We start from the raw sequence: 15,109 nt of genomic DNA on the forward strand, positions 1-15,109 counted from the left end.
TTCGCAGAGGGCACTACCCTCGCCACAGGGTCTACAGACTGAGGCTCAGCTTCCATGGACATGTAGTCGTGGACATCTGCAGCCTCCTTCATGCCGAGCTGCTCCCAGCTGGCCCGAGCACTATCTTCTTACCTGTTGCTGTCAAAGTCACCACTGCCCTCAACAACTTCTCCTCCGCATCCTTCCAGGGTGCCACCGGGGACATCGCTGACGTCTCTCAGTCGTCTGCACAAAAGAGCCCTGCAAATACACCTACACCCACTCTGCAGTGACACAATGGGTGGCATGAGTTGTGGGTCTTCATAGTGATCCTCAGGAAAGGGCATTATTGCACAAACCAGACAAGATTCGCAAAGATGTGACAATATAATATGTTATGTGAGTCGATCTGAAATTAAATATAGGTAAACACCATGACAAACCCTCAAACACCCTTCATGCTCACGACACATTTGCCTTACGCTTCCTACTGCACATATGTGATTCATGCCCTGAGGCTGCAGCACAGGTAGTGGCAGGTTGAGTGAGGCTGACCGTGAAAGAGATGCATCAGAGGGTGAGTATGAGATAGAGCCATGAGATTGTATGAGGATTGGGTTGAGTGGTAGTGGTGGGATGAGTACTGGCAAGGTGAGTAACTGCAGGTAAGATGAGGATGAGCTTTGATTGGGTGTGAGGTGTGATGTGATGGAATAGTGTTGGCAGTGCAGAAGGAGATGTGGGGTGGGGGCGGTGATGTGGCAGACGGAGTGTAGGGGAATGAGTAAGTGTACTCACTTCGGCTGACCTAATTAGGTGATTGAAGCGCCTCCTGCACTGTATGCAGGTGCGCAATATGTTGGTGGTGCTGGTGACCTCCTCTGCCACCTCGAGCCAGGCCTTCTTGGTGGCAGAGGCAGGCCGCTTCCTCCCGCCTGCCGGGGGAAGATCTCTGTCCTCTCCCTCCTCCTCACCCCATCCAATGATACCTGGAGTGAGGCATCATTAAACCTGGGAGCAGTCTTCCCCCTGGGCTGCTCCATGCTGTAATTTTTCCTATTTTCTGCAGCATCAGTCAGTGGAGGACTGCCCCTTTAAATAGGGCTCCTCCAGCTGACAGACCTTGCTGTGCATGCGTAGTCCGCCCGCCACGCAGCTTACCAGCGGGAAACCCGGAAGCACAGGTAAGTGGCTTCAATTATCCTGTAATTGCGTGCGGAGCACCCTGATTTCACCGGGCGCGTTACCCACGCGCCCAGTCGACCCCCCGCTGAGAACCCGCTGCCCTGCTAATATCGAGCCCAAAGAGTCTGCAAAGGGATATAGACAGATTAGGTGAGTGGGCAAGAAGGTGGCAGATGGAGTATAATGTGGGGAAATATGAAGTTATTCACTTTGGTAGGAAGAATAGAAAAACAGAATATTTTTTAAATGGTGAGAAACTATTAAATGTTGATGTTGAGAGAGACTTGGGTGTCCTCATACAAGAAACACAAAAAGTTAGTATGCAGATGCAGCAGGCTATTAGGAAAGCAAATGGCTTGTTGGCCTTTATCACAAGCGGGTTGGAGTACAAGAGTAAGGAAGTTCTACTACAGTTGTACAGGGCTTTAGTGAGACCTCAACTAGAGTACTGCGTACAGTTTTGGTCTACTTATCTAAGGAAGGATGTACCTGCCTTGGAGGTGGTATAACGAAGGTTCACGAGATTAATTCCTGGGATGAGAGGGTTGTCCAATGAGGAGAGGTTGAGCAGAATGGGCCTATTCTCTCTGGATGTTGGAAGAGTGAGAGGTCATTGAAACATATAAGATTATTAGGGGGCTTGACAGGGTAGATGCTGAGAGATTGTTTCCCCTGGCTAGAGAGTCTAGAACTAAGCGGCATAGTCGCAGGATAAGGGGTCGGCCATTCAAGACTGAGATGAGGAATTTCTTCACGCTGAAGGTTGTGAATATTTGGAACTCTCTACCCCAGAGGGCTCTGGATGCTGAGTCATTAAATATATTCAAGTCTGAGATGGATAGATTTTTGGACTCTAGGGGAATCAAGGAATATGAGGATCGGGTGGGAAAGTGGAGTTGAGGTTGAAGATCAGCCATAATCTAATTGTATGGTGGAGCAGGCTTGAGGGACAGTATGGCCTACTCCTGTTCCTATTTCTTATGTTCTTACGTTCTTAATTGGTCTCCTCAATGCACTATCTGCTTCAAGGATATCTTTCTTACCTAGTGATGGTTTAATTTGGGATGGATGTTGGGGAAAATGGGCCAGAGGGGTTAACTTTGCCCACTTGGCTCCATTTTAAATTTAAAGAGGACTGGCAATTTTTTGGGGAGGATAATTCTAGTGCAATGTTAGACCAGCAAATTTGAGGCAGTAGTCATCACAGCCCCATCATAATCCATTTAATGCCCTCAAAACTGCCAGAAAACAGATGGTAATTCAGAGGAAAATCTTGTCCTGACAGTCAAGTCGAAACAGAGGCCAGTGCTACATATCCAGCAAATTATTTAGATCACATTTAATTGAAGGCCTTTGGAAGTAGACTAGTAGCGAAATATTTAAAATACTGTTTAATAATTTCATTTAATTAAAACAAAAACTTAAGAGTTGAGTCCCTGTCTACTCTTAAAGTGCTTTTCCCCTTGTAAAACAGTAAGATTCATTATTGCTGGAGAATTTAAGAGCACCAAGGAGCTGGTAGAGTTCCCCAGCACGGCTCCAGATGTCAAACAGTTATGCTTAATTGTCAATTCTTGGAACCTGATGCAGCTTCCACTAAACTGACAGAAGCAAAGGTCCTTTGGAAAGTCTGTTTATACTCGAGTGTATCTCATTACTGACAGGTCAGCAACGAGGAACAATTAAATCCCTTCCCGTCATTATCTTAATTACACCATGGAGCTAAAGTGCTAATGAGACAGAAAACCTGAGATGCAGCTTTGAGCCCTGTCAAGCTCTGGTAGTGTTGTGCTACTGATATTATCTTTGATATCCGACTTGGAGTTCTCACCTTTTTTTTTGTAAAGTTATTTTCTTTTTTTCTCATTCTCGCCTTCAGGATCTATCCATGCAGGGTAATGAACCCAAAGGAATTACCTTGAAGGAGCCTGACAGTGTGAGAGAGATGAATTAACCTCAGTAGAGGCACTGTTGTTAACCCCCTAGGTGTATAACTGCATCTGCTGTTAGTAATTGAGATCCCTTGCAACTGTCAGGATCATTAACTTATTCAAACCAGTGTCACAACATTAATATTGAATCTTTAAATTAACAAGTATGTAGGGGTGAGAAAAGGATTGCTGGAGTTGATGGGAATTCTTTGTAACTGTGTTCTGAAAGAGGTGCGGATGATGCCCTCAACTCTTAAAGTTTGGTGTTGAAGTTAGAGAATGGTAGAGATCTACATGAAGGGTGTTGAAACCCACCCATTTCCTTAAAAGAATCCAATCTACAGCTCCCTGATGAGTTAGTTGGTAAATCCAGTGTGGAACTCAGCCGTATGGAACCAGAAGGTCCCAGGGTTGATCTCCAGCCTGCGTTGGGTTAGCTGATCTCAGTTGGGGCAGCACAGGCTCTACAATTGGTCTTTGCACTCCTGGGCTAGTGAGTGTAAGAAATGAACCACACTGCCTGTCCCCGATCACCATACAGTGAACTTTGCTGCAAAGTGCACGCATGCAGACGTTTGATGAGGACGTGATCGTTCCTGACTCTAATGCCATTCACGATTAAATAGCTTGCTAATGCACATGAAGAATGGCAACCTGGTTGATACACTGAAGGACACGTGGCATCTGTGGAACTGTACCCTGACAAACATCAGTGTCTCCAACAGTCAGGAGAGCATCACGTCACTTGCACATCCCTGCGCCTCTTCTCCTTACAAAATCTAAGCCGACACTCCCAATGCAGTACTGAGGGAGTGCTATACTGTCGGAGGTGCCACCTTTCAGATGAGACGTTAAACCGAGGCCCTGTCTGCCCTCTCAGGTGGACATAAAAGATCCCATGGTACTGTTTCAAAGAAGAGCAGGGGAGTTCTCCCCGGTGTCCTGGCCAATATTTATCTCTCAACCAACATCACAAATGCAGATTATCTGGTCATCAACACATTGCTGTTTGTAGGACCTTGCTGTGCGTAAATTGGCTGCCGCGTTTCCTACATTACAACAGTGACCACACTTCAAAAGTACTTCATTGGCTGTAAAGCGCTTTGGGACATCCTGAGGTCATTAAAGTCTTTCTTTTTCTTTTACAAATAGAAAAAAACTGACTCGTGCAACACTTTATCGTTGTGACAGCAGCTCTTTGAGAAAGTACTTGTCTTTTTATAATGCCTTAACATATCTTCAGGACATCTCAGAAGGCTTCACAGCCAATGAAATTAAATGAAGTGCAGTCACTGTTGTCACGTAAGAAAATATGGCCAATTTGTGCACAACCAGATTCCAGAAGCAGAAAATGAAATAAATGACCAGTTCATCTGTTTTGGATGATGTTGTTCGAGGAAGGGATGTTGGCCAGGGTCTCTTATACACAGTAAGCATTTCCTACATTCAAGTCTCGGGACCCAGACGTGGTTAGAGAGGCCAAGCTCAGAAGTGCATCACAAGAAGTACAAACCTCCATGGGAATTGCTGTAGAAAGGAAGTATGAGGGAAAACAATGATTAAAAAAATAATGCAGCTCTGTGCTTTGTAAGGAATGTTATCTGCAGTCAGGCATAATAGATTGACCGTCACATGTGAATGTGTCAGCAGGCAGTGGGTGATCAAAAATGAAAAACAGGTGCTAACATTTCATGGCAGTCAGAGGCTAATCTCCCTGCACCAATACAATGCAGGATGCTGGTCACACAGCAACCTGCCTCTTTCTCAGGTCGATATATGAAATGCTACAGACCTGACAGTTCTTCTTCGAAGTTATTCCCTCTTGATGATCTCTTGTCTACGTGCAGCCTGCGTTAGACAATGAGCCGTAGATTTTTCTAGGATTGAAACCTATCCCATTTGGTGAGATGCTCAAAGAAGTATGTTTAACTGCGAGTTGGGAACAGTAGCTTCCTCAATACATAAAAGAATGTGGAAATGAGAGGATACAGCATATTAAATCCAGCTTCCTCCCTTACCTAGCAATTGGACAGAGGCTTTTACCTATAATCCCTCATATACTGTTCTCATCTCTAGTGCCATACAAGCACAACAAGAAAAAAGATTCAGCTTGGCCCACTCTCACTCACCTCCCAGCAATTCTTTACAGAGGTATTAGCATAGGCCAGGGAGCAAGACTTACACCAAGCCTCTCAGCTAAGGATGGTACTGGGAGACCTAGAAAAGAAGGGGAGAGAATACCTTAAAAAGGAGTGTCACCTTTAAAAAAAAAAGTGTCATCCACCCCTCCAGCATTCCTCCTCATCCAGGATCAAATATCTGATCTTGTTACATCCTTTTCCTTACCAGAGGTGCACACACCTGAACGCCTTGCTGTTTTAGGAATCGATTTATTTTTCTTCTAAATGCTTCAGCTGCAGTAGGTGGTACTGTATTACATATGTTGAATATTCCAAGTGTTACAAAGTTCATTCTGAAGTTAAGTTTCTTTTATCAGCTGATTTTTATCAGCTCACAATCGTTTAGTGTGGTTTCTCACTTCCACTGCCTTCCTGGTTAGGCTTTTCCACATATCATCATCCCCTGCTTGAGGAGATGGTATCTTAACTGTATATTCACCGTTTCTCATCTAAGCTTGAAATCATGTCCCCTTGTCCTAGACATTGTTTTAATTTGATTATTGTAGAATCCAATTTATCTATTCCCTTGTAGATCTTAAATACCATAATAAGGTCACCTCTAAACTGCCTTTGTCCAGTGTTAACATCTTGAGCACTCTTAGTCTTTGCTCATGTGCCCAACCCCATTTATGTACTTGGTGTCCTTCTTTATACTCCCTCCAAGGATAGGATCTACCCCTTATGTCTCTGAATATTGGGTTGCCATCCACCGGAATACTCGTGTCTGATGGGAGTAAAGTAGCCCCTCCCCCATACATCATAGCCCAGGCAAGCGGGAGCCCAAAGCTCCGACCTCTGAATACTGGGTTGACATCACAAGGCAGCCAGTGAGCCTTGTTGGAAAGTATGTGTGGACAAGGGATGATGATATGATCATGATAGGCTCTAATGCTTACTGATGCAAAATGAATGAAGTAACAGATTGGTTGGCACCTTTGGAACTGTATCACAGCAGGAGATACAGTGAGGCGGGGGGAGAAAATAAAAGATTTTTAAAATTATCCATTGCATTAAATGTAACAAATATACAAATACATCAGTGTTAATATTTGTCAAACTCAAAATGCTTACTGCTTCAAAGAATGGGCGGAAACTGCGGCTAATTATCCTCCAACCCTAACTCAGAGACACTGAGCCAAATTGTAACACATCCTCTACTGCTCTGTTGTTTGAAACAGTCAAAACAGAAAATGGAACTGTAATTGATATGATTGGTTCCTGTACATGGATGTAAGCAGATAGGGCTGAGTGCATTTTCTTGTTACCAGCTTATTATATTTGTAGCACTTTTCCCAAGCGCAAAGTTTCAAGACAAAATTCAGGGTAGACGGTCCATAACTGTAGTCTCACATTTGACAGCTTTTAGCTCTAGAGTTATAGTTCTGAGCAACCTCAGCCCTGAGATATTAGTAGCAGACTTGAGACGTGAGAATATAGGAACCAACTGTAAGTTCCAGATTGATAAAAGGAGTAGTGTCAAGAAGTGACTCTCATAATGCTACAATACTAAGTTATCAGGATTTAAAAGTAGATACTGCTGTTTGCAAAGAATTTAAAGGCAGAATAACCTTGTACAAAAATAATGGATTTCATTCTTGGAATTCCCATTGTTTCTATGCTTCGAGAAAGAGATGATGAGGAGAGGGAGGAGGGAAGCCCTGCGAATCGGTCATCAGGTGTGTAGGCACCATACCAGAGGGTCTATAGATCAAGGAGGTCATATATGAACTTCTCTCAAAGCCACTGTGAGAGAAGGAGCAGTTTCCTTTAGAAGTGAGTTATTCCTGCTGTTGGCATCAGACCTGAAGCCCATTTCTACCAGTTGCACAGCCTAGTTAGTGTCTGTAAAGGTACCAACAGCTCTAAATTTTTATGCAACCAGATGTTTCCAAGTAGCCTCGGGCGACACAATCAGTAGTGCACCACTGCATTAAATAGTTGACGGATGCTTTGTTCAGGCAAGCCATAGATTTGATATCCTTCCCCGTGGAGCCACCAGATCAGCGACATTGAGCATTCAAATTTTATCAGGTGGTAGGATTTCCCAAGTACAGTGTGTCATTCATGCCACCCAATGTGACATTAAAGGCCTCAACTGAAGACTCCCTAAATTTCATCAACAGCAAGGGTTTTCATTGCTTGTCTGCATGTGAATGAATGCTGCCCTGGAAGCGGACATGGTTCTTTTGTTCTCTGACAGTCAAAGATACCTGCATTGATCAGCCAGAGCAGTATGTCACAATGGTTGCTTGAAGACCAGGGTTACCCACTTCAGCCACAGCTGGTGGCACAACTGCATCATCCGGGAAACCATAACAATGAACAGAATACCTGCTTCATTATCGAACAGGCTCATAAATATCTTGAAGTCCTGCATCTGTTGCCTGGATAGGTTGGGGGAATCCCCCGCAATACAGCCCAGCAAGGGTCTTGAGAATTATAATGGCATGCTGCCTGTTGCATAATTTTGCAGTTAGGAACCTTCCCATTCGCAAAAGATGAAGAAGAAGAGGGTGCAAGCCATCAATCCCCTCATCATGGTTAGGGCTCCCAGGAGAGAGAGGACAACTGTTGCCAGCAGCATGTGATATTCTACAGGAAGTTAACAACTTTTTTAATTAGAAAGGATACACCCCATCTCCAGAGCTCATAATGATGTTGAGGAGTCTTTGCAAATAATCAGAACTCAAAGCTGCTATACATTACCCATCCTTTCAGGGAAAGAACACTTCCAAATCTTCATGAACAAATAAAAAGAGACCCGAAAGCCTATATAAAAATAATCCATAAATGCACCAATCTGCCAAAGACATCTACATTTACAGATTGTCTCTTTATTATGTCCTATTATTATTTCTTATTGTTGTACCTACCCCTTATGCCTAATCCTTTTCAAATATGAACCTAACCCACATGGTGCTGCTTTAGCGTCATGAGGTTGGAGGCTGAGACTTTACTGATGGAGGGTTGAGGACTGAGGTGGCCATCATCTCAGTGCTATTGATGTTCTTGCAGGACCTGTTTCCAGTGTCATGTCGCTTGTACATTTAATGCCTGCATGACTCAGAGGCTCCCGCCTGAGCTGGAATTGGAGGGCGCTGGATTGATGTAGCAATACCGTCACCATCATGAAGTATTTTGGATGGATAGGTGCAAATGAATATGTTGATGACTTAGGAAAGCTGTTTCCGTAAACTTCAAAAACATTGCTTATGTGGAGAAAATTGTGTCGGATGAGGTTTAATTGGGACTGTGTTTTTGAGTGTGTAATGCAGCCAGATCACTCTCTTATGGGTGCTACCACCCTCAGGATATGAGAAGTGATAACTCCACAAAATGCATTGTCTGAATGGTGTGTTTTTTTTTGCAGTGGACGGTTGTATCCACATGGCAGCAGGGCCTTTGCTACGGAAGGAATGCAGTACACTGGGAGGGTGCAGCCCCGGAGATGCTAAAATTACCAGTGGTTACTGCCTGCCTGCCAAGTGTGAGTAAAGATAATGTTACCTTTTTCCTGTTAACACGAAATAAGCTGTTTCCTTTCATGCAATGGGAAATCTCTTCTGTATCAGACGCTGCAGTCACACTTAAGTTTATGTTTTGGGACAAAAAATTAAAGGATATAAAGAAAAGAGCATTCTTTCACTAAAGCTAAAAGTAAGAAATCCTGCCAGTAAGAGACCCGTGTTTAACCATTCACGGCATTCCAAAAGAATCATTAGGTGACTATTGTTCCTAAGAGGTTATGTTTAAAAGGCCTATCTAACCTCTGATCCTCAACATACCTACGCTGTGTCATTCTGGCTGTGGGCAGACTGAGCTCAGTGCATAGTGGCACTTTTCTCAGCATTGGGCAAGCTCCACGACCAAACTGAGAAAGCTTTGAAAGTAACTCAGAAATCATGCTGCACGTGCAGTATAACATGGCTAATTCAGCAGCAAAGTGACCCACCGAAAGTGGTTAAAGGCACTTTAAAACCAAGTGGGAATTTGGGAGAACTCAACAAAGAAACAAAGCAGAAATCGAATGTATCAGATATAATCCTTGGTACACCATGAAACGCTTTTTCAGAATGTCAATATGCAAACACTGAATGTTTAGGATTCTACCAGGTTCTTCAGGGTGTACTGTGAAATCCCGATGTACAAGTCTATAATTTATGCCCATAATTTTATGACCACCTAGTGTGAATTCCTATTACCCAGATTTGTAGATTATTAAAAACCTGCATGAAGGTCTGATTTTATTCAACATATTTTATAATAATTGTAAAAGATCAAGAACACATCGAATGTGGGCATTTTAAGTTGTTATCTAGGAACACCATTGGATTCTGTAAGATGTGGTAGAATATTCAGTAACATTAATTGGAGGGGATATAAAGAATTGTTTAATGGCAAATGTAAGTACAATATAATTACCTTTTATTTTACTGCCAATGGATTTCCCATGGCATTTCTCACAGTTAGTTGGATGATACGCTGCTTTATATGGACAGAATTTTCATACCATCTAATGCGTCGTATATTACTCTGCTGCCAAGGTGGATCTGTGTTCCTTTATAGCCACAAAGTCTAATTATTGTTAATTATACACAAGCTCAGGTCAACCAGAGTTTAATTGGTTGCTCACAGACAAGACTATCTCCGACCACTTCCTTGTATCCCTCACCACCCCTATCCCCCTACCCACCTCGAACCCCAATTTCTTCTATGGCAGCCCTTGGAAAAAAGATCTCCCTCAAGTCACTTACAACTGCATTTTGAAACCCCCATCTAGGCTTTGGCCCTCAGTTGCCACAATACTTCTGCTGCTGTTGATCTGCTCAACCCCTTTAGAATGTACCACATCTTCGTTCCCTCAAGATGGCTTTGTCTGTGATCAAGATTCTCAAGACTCTATCAACTCCAAGGGGTGCAAACTTGAGGTTATTTGGTGCATAAATCGTTTAACCATCCGCCATCAGATCAGGCTGGACAACATCAAGCACTATTGGGCCTTGCTCTCCTCTGCCAAAAGTGCTTACCATTCCAGGATCATCCTGGAAGCAAATTTTACCTCTGGCTTCTTTCCTCTACTACCAACTGTCTCCTTAAACCCCTCTCCCCTGTCCTTCGTGCCTCACCTTCAACAAAAAGCGCGAGAAACTCATGGACTTCTTTGTCACTGAGGTTGAGACCACCTGTTCAGCTTTCTCCGCTACATCCCTCCTTGAGCTTTGCATTCATCCAATCCTGGCCTCGTGGGCATCCTGAAATCCTTCCGTCCTAACATTGGCAGCCGTGCCCTCAGCCATTTAGACCCTAAGCTCTCTTTTAAGACTTTTTTAAAAGTGTGACATAACATGCACCAGATGTTCCATTTTTGCATAATATTTATAGATAGATAAGATTGTGTAAGAGCATTGCACATTTTCTCTGAGGTTTTCGACACTAAAAACATTTTCATGCCTCTTTATCATCAGGGAAGCACATTTATTTGAGTATTCCGTGCTCCTTCGTGCCCATCTAATCTTTTCACTAGTGGACCTGCAGTGCACACAATGTAAAAGGTAGTTTATGATCCAAGAGACCCACAGTATACAAGAGATGCTTGGCTGAGTTATGCATCTAAGATGCTAGCAAAAGGAATATTGGCTTCTGCATCACAAAACATCTTGTCCTGCTGTCAAATATCAATTCCTCAGGCTCCCTTAAAGGCTATATTGGTAAAGACTGTGTATAACTGAGCTATATGGACCAGGAAACTTACAGGAAACTTGTTGATCTCAACACAAAAGTAGTCTTTTCTCATTCAGTGCTTTCTGTAGCGTGCCCCTATTTTTTGACATGTGTTGTGTGTGCATTTATTACAATTTTAACAGCTGATCTAATTAGAATATTTTTAGTTAATCTTGTGCCCTGGAAGATTGCATTTGTCCATTTATCTATTCTTTCTTCATATCCACTCATGCTATGATTTGATATTCTCGGCTGTGTCATTCCCTTGGAGTTCGAATCCTCACTCAGACAACAAGTTAAAGGTCTGGATGGTGTTCAGTAGTATATTCCAGTCATGCATTATTTTCTTGTTTTGTCTGGAATAATGCATTTGAGGGGTGTTGCAGTGTGCGCTTTGAATCTTTCACACAGAAGTCACAGGTACACTCAAGGGGCTGATGTCGATTGAGTGGAAACTGTTTATACCTTAATCTAATTTTTGTTGCGAAGTATCCTACGGGTGTAAAAGATTTGATATAGGCACATGCAGAATGTATAAGATGAATGGATGTTTTTAAAAACAGACTGACAGTTTATAAATTGGCAGCTCACCATCTGCTGGGAATACCTGACAGCTTGAGGAAAAACGTGTTCGAAAATCACACTGCTGACAACAGTGATTTTAAGTGACCTGCTGGACTGACATTATTAATCAGCAGTGAACCATACATTTCAGAATTAAGGGAATTATCATGAGCATCATCATAATCTGGCATCTTCATTTTTTTTTGACCTAAGTGGATGAATTCTTTGCTTACTTACTGTTAAATGGCAATTGATACTTAATAATGATCTATGAAATCTAGAGTGACACAGAACATTTGTACTCCAGTTTGCTGTGCCATTGAATGATGAGCAAGGGTTTGTGCCCTTGCTTATTCACATCATAAGATAGATAGTAACACTGGTTAAATATCACCTCCACTGCAGGACTTAAGCACATAATCTAGGCTGAAACTTTAGTGCAGTACTAAAGAAGTGTTGCTCTGTCAGAGGTGCCATCCAATGAATGAGGTTTAAACTGAGGCCCATCTGTCTATTCTGTTGGTTCAGATGGATGTTAAAGATCTCATGGTAACATACAAATAAGTTCTCCCAGGAGTTCTCCTGGTGTAATGACCAACATCGTTCCCTTAACCAACACCAAAATAAAGAGTTAAGAGATCATTTATTTCTTTGCTGTTTGTCATAGTCTACTGTATGCAAAATGGCTTTCAAGTTTGCCTACAAAGGAAGCCTATCATGCAGCCCTCAGATAGTCGCTCAGTAATTCTTTCTAAGGGTGTTGCAATGCAGGGGAAGGCTTCCTGAGTATAACAATGACATTTTTCCCTCAATATCTGCAGTGACTCCCAAGATGTGGCTAACAGTATCCAGGAGCAGTCCCAGTTTAGCAGTGTCCCTTTAACCAACTATTTCCACCTTGATGTCATGACAAACTGCACAAATTGTGACATCATCCTGCCCTAACTCCGTCATTTGCATCTGGCTGCCACTGAGAGGGTGGACACTTCTTCAGCGCATCCTAAAACTCATTGGAATCGATGCGAGGGTGCGTCTGCAGGGGAACCCCAGCGTATATTGGACCAGTATAAGATTCCTGCCCACTGCAAAAGTGCAATTGCAGACTTATGCCCTCTACCAACCCAGAAAATTTGGAGCCTATACCTGTAGACAATGGGAACAGATAAAAGCAAATAAAAAAGGCAAATTTAGGATTGATGTCAGGAGGTTCTTCCCACAAAGAGTAATCAAAACATGAAATGGAAGCAAAAACCGAGGAGTCATTTAAGAAACAGCTGGAGGGACTATGGGGTCTTTCTGGATAGTTGAACTAAGATGGCTTTCTTCATCCATATCTGTAATGTAAATAAACTGGATAATATATGCATGACTCAACAGTAGCCTAAGTAGTGGGATTTAAAGATTTCAGAAAATACCTTATAGAGCAAATTGGGTGGGATGGAGGAGAAATGCTTTAAGATACCTGAAGGTCCCAAAATATCTGTGGTACCAGGAAAGTGTGGGGAGGGGGGAGGTGTAAAGCATAGCAGTGCTACTGACCTGAGTGTTGCGCTGAGTTGCATTCTTCAGTTCAACTTGGTTCATGTTATTGAGTTGCTAAGTGTAATTTTTCTATCCTAATCTAGAGTTCAGGCACTATTTGCATAAACCTATTCAAAGATTAGAGATGAGATTAAAAGTCTGAGTTCAGAATTTTTATGGTTGATCAGATATTTATTGTTCTTCCTTCATCAGCCCACTTTTTATTTATATTTATATATATATATATATATGTGTATATATAATGTATGTATACAAACCTTCAAAAGCTCTTGGGCCAAACAGCGTCACTAATTGTAGTTGTGTATGTCAGTATAGCATTGATTTAGCTACAGCAGTCCTGAGACCCCAGATTTTTCAGAAAATCCCTCACTTCCAGCTGTGAAGGATCAGGAGCTGTCAGTAACTGTGTCCAGGGCATATACTATGTGTCAGTTTCACACAGGGTCATGAGCCACACAAGAATATTACTGACCTCCCCTGCATACTTGGAATTTATTTCTGCAGCAGTGTTCCTTCTTCATAATCAATTATAAAAAATAAAATTCAATTTAATTATTAATATTTTAAACAGGAGTGTATTGGTAAGATTATTTCTGTGAAATGGGGAGGGTAATCATGATATGAGACCTTCTCTTTAATTTTTTATATAAAGGATTGCTACTGGTATTGGTGCAGGAAACTGGAAGGGAGACCAAGATTTGGAAGTAAGAATGCAGGTTAAAAGCTCGTCAATAATTCATATAGTTTCCCTGGGTCCATACACTACATGGCAATTGCAGAGTCCCACTCTGGAGGCTGCTCAAATTATGTTTAATGCAAGAATGGTGGAGAACTCAATCTGTCTGCTGTCGTCTTCAATATTACTAATCTGGTTATGTTGTCAGCATCAATGTTTTTAACCACTCAATTTTTATGCAAAGGAATTTCTGGCTCCCATGCCAGAAATTCTCCACAACACAAAGCTTTAATTTTGTTGTGCTAATACTGTTTGTGTGGATTGTGTTCTGCCCAACAAAAGAATGTGACCTGATGCCCTAGTGGTTAAAGGTGCCACCATGTCCAGTATTTGCTCTAGCTATAGCTTCACAGCATTGGTCATGAACCTTTAGAGATCCAAGCATTAGAATGCGTATGCATGCTCAGCATTTGACCTGCCCACGTGCATAACACTGCACTTTTCTAAGTTACACGCCATTTACCAGTCACAGGCCTGACCCCCTAGCGCCTCTAAATCATCTTATTGTAGTCAAGCGTCCTCTACAGTCCTGACTCACACATATTTTTGTGTCATCTGCAAACTTGCATATTATTCCAACATTTAGGTCATTAATGAAAATAGTAAATAGCAACAGTCCTAACACCAATCTCCAAGCAGAGCCAAATCCTCTTTCTGCCTAGGGTAGACTCTCCATACTCTTGCCACCGATACCATTCCTCTACCCAGCCTTTCTTAGGCTGAACCAGACTGTTTGCAACCTCGGCATCCTACTCAATCCCAAGTTGAACTTCCAACCCCATATCCTCTCTCTCGTAAAGACCAGCTACTTTCACCTCTGTACCAGCACCCATTGCTGCCCCTACCTCAGCCCGTCTACTACCAAAACCTTCATCCATTCTTTTATCACCTCCAGACTCAACTATTCCAATGCTCTCCTGGCTGGCCTACCATTCTCCACCCTCCATAAACTGCAGTTCATCCAAATCTCTGCTTTCCCTTTCCTAACTCGCACCAAATTCCACTTGCCCATCAGCTTTTCCCTTGTTGACCTATACTGGCTTTAAGTCCCCCATCACCTCAAATGTAAAATTATCATCCTCATGTTTAAATCTCTACATGGCATCACCCCTCCCTATCTCTGTAACTTCCTGCAGCCCTGCACAACTCCTCCCCCGCACTCTCCATTCCTCTGATTCTGGCCTCATGTGCATTCCCTGCTCCTTCCATCCCACCATTGGCTTCTGTGCCTTCAACCACCTGGGTTCCATGCCCTGGAATTCCCTCCCTAA

At 42.6% G+C, this 15,109-nt stretch overlaps 1 protein-coding gene across 4 annotated transcripts in view; it reads left to right on the forward strand.

Moving 5' to 3' along the window:
- LOC137306405 (ADP-ribose glycohydrolase MACROD1-like) overlaps positions 1–15,109 on the forward strand; it is a 631,024-nt gene that overhangs the window by 345,826 nt on the left and 270,089 nt on the right. For 3 of the 4 annotated variants that reach the window (XM_067975577.1, XM_067975580.1, XM_067975578.1), the window contains one exon: positions 8,646–8,762. The exons of the other annotated variant lie outside the window; for it this stretch is intronic. In XM_067975577.1, the coding sequence (XP_067831678.1) occupies positions 8,646–8,762 (117 nt within the window). The remainder of the gene's footprint in view (positions 1–8,645; positions 8,763–15,109) is intronic. 4 annotated transcript variants of the gene reach the window in all.

The sequence above is a fragment of the Heptranchias perlo genome, chromosome 43 (genome assembly GCF_035084215.1).
Source record: "Heptranchias perlo isolate sHepPer1 chromosome 43, sHepPer1.hap1, whole genome shotgun sequence".
NCBI classification, from domain to species: domain Eukaryota; kingdom Metazoa; phylum Chordata; class Chondrichthyes; order Hexanchiformes; family Hexanchidae; genus Heptranchias; species Heptranchias perlo.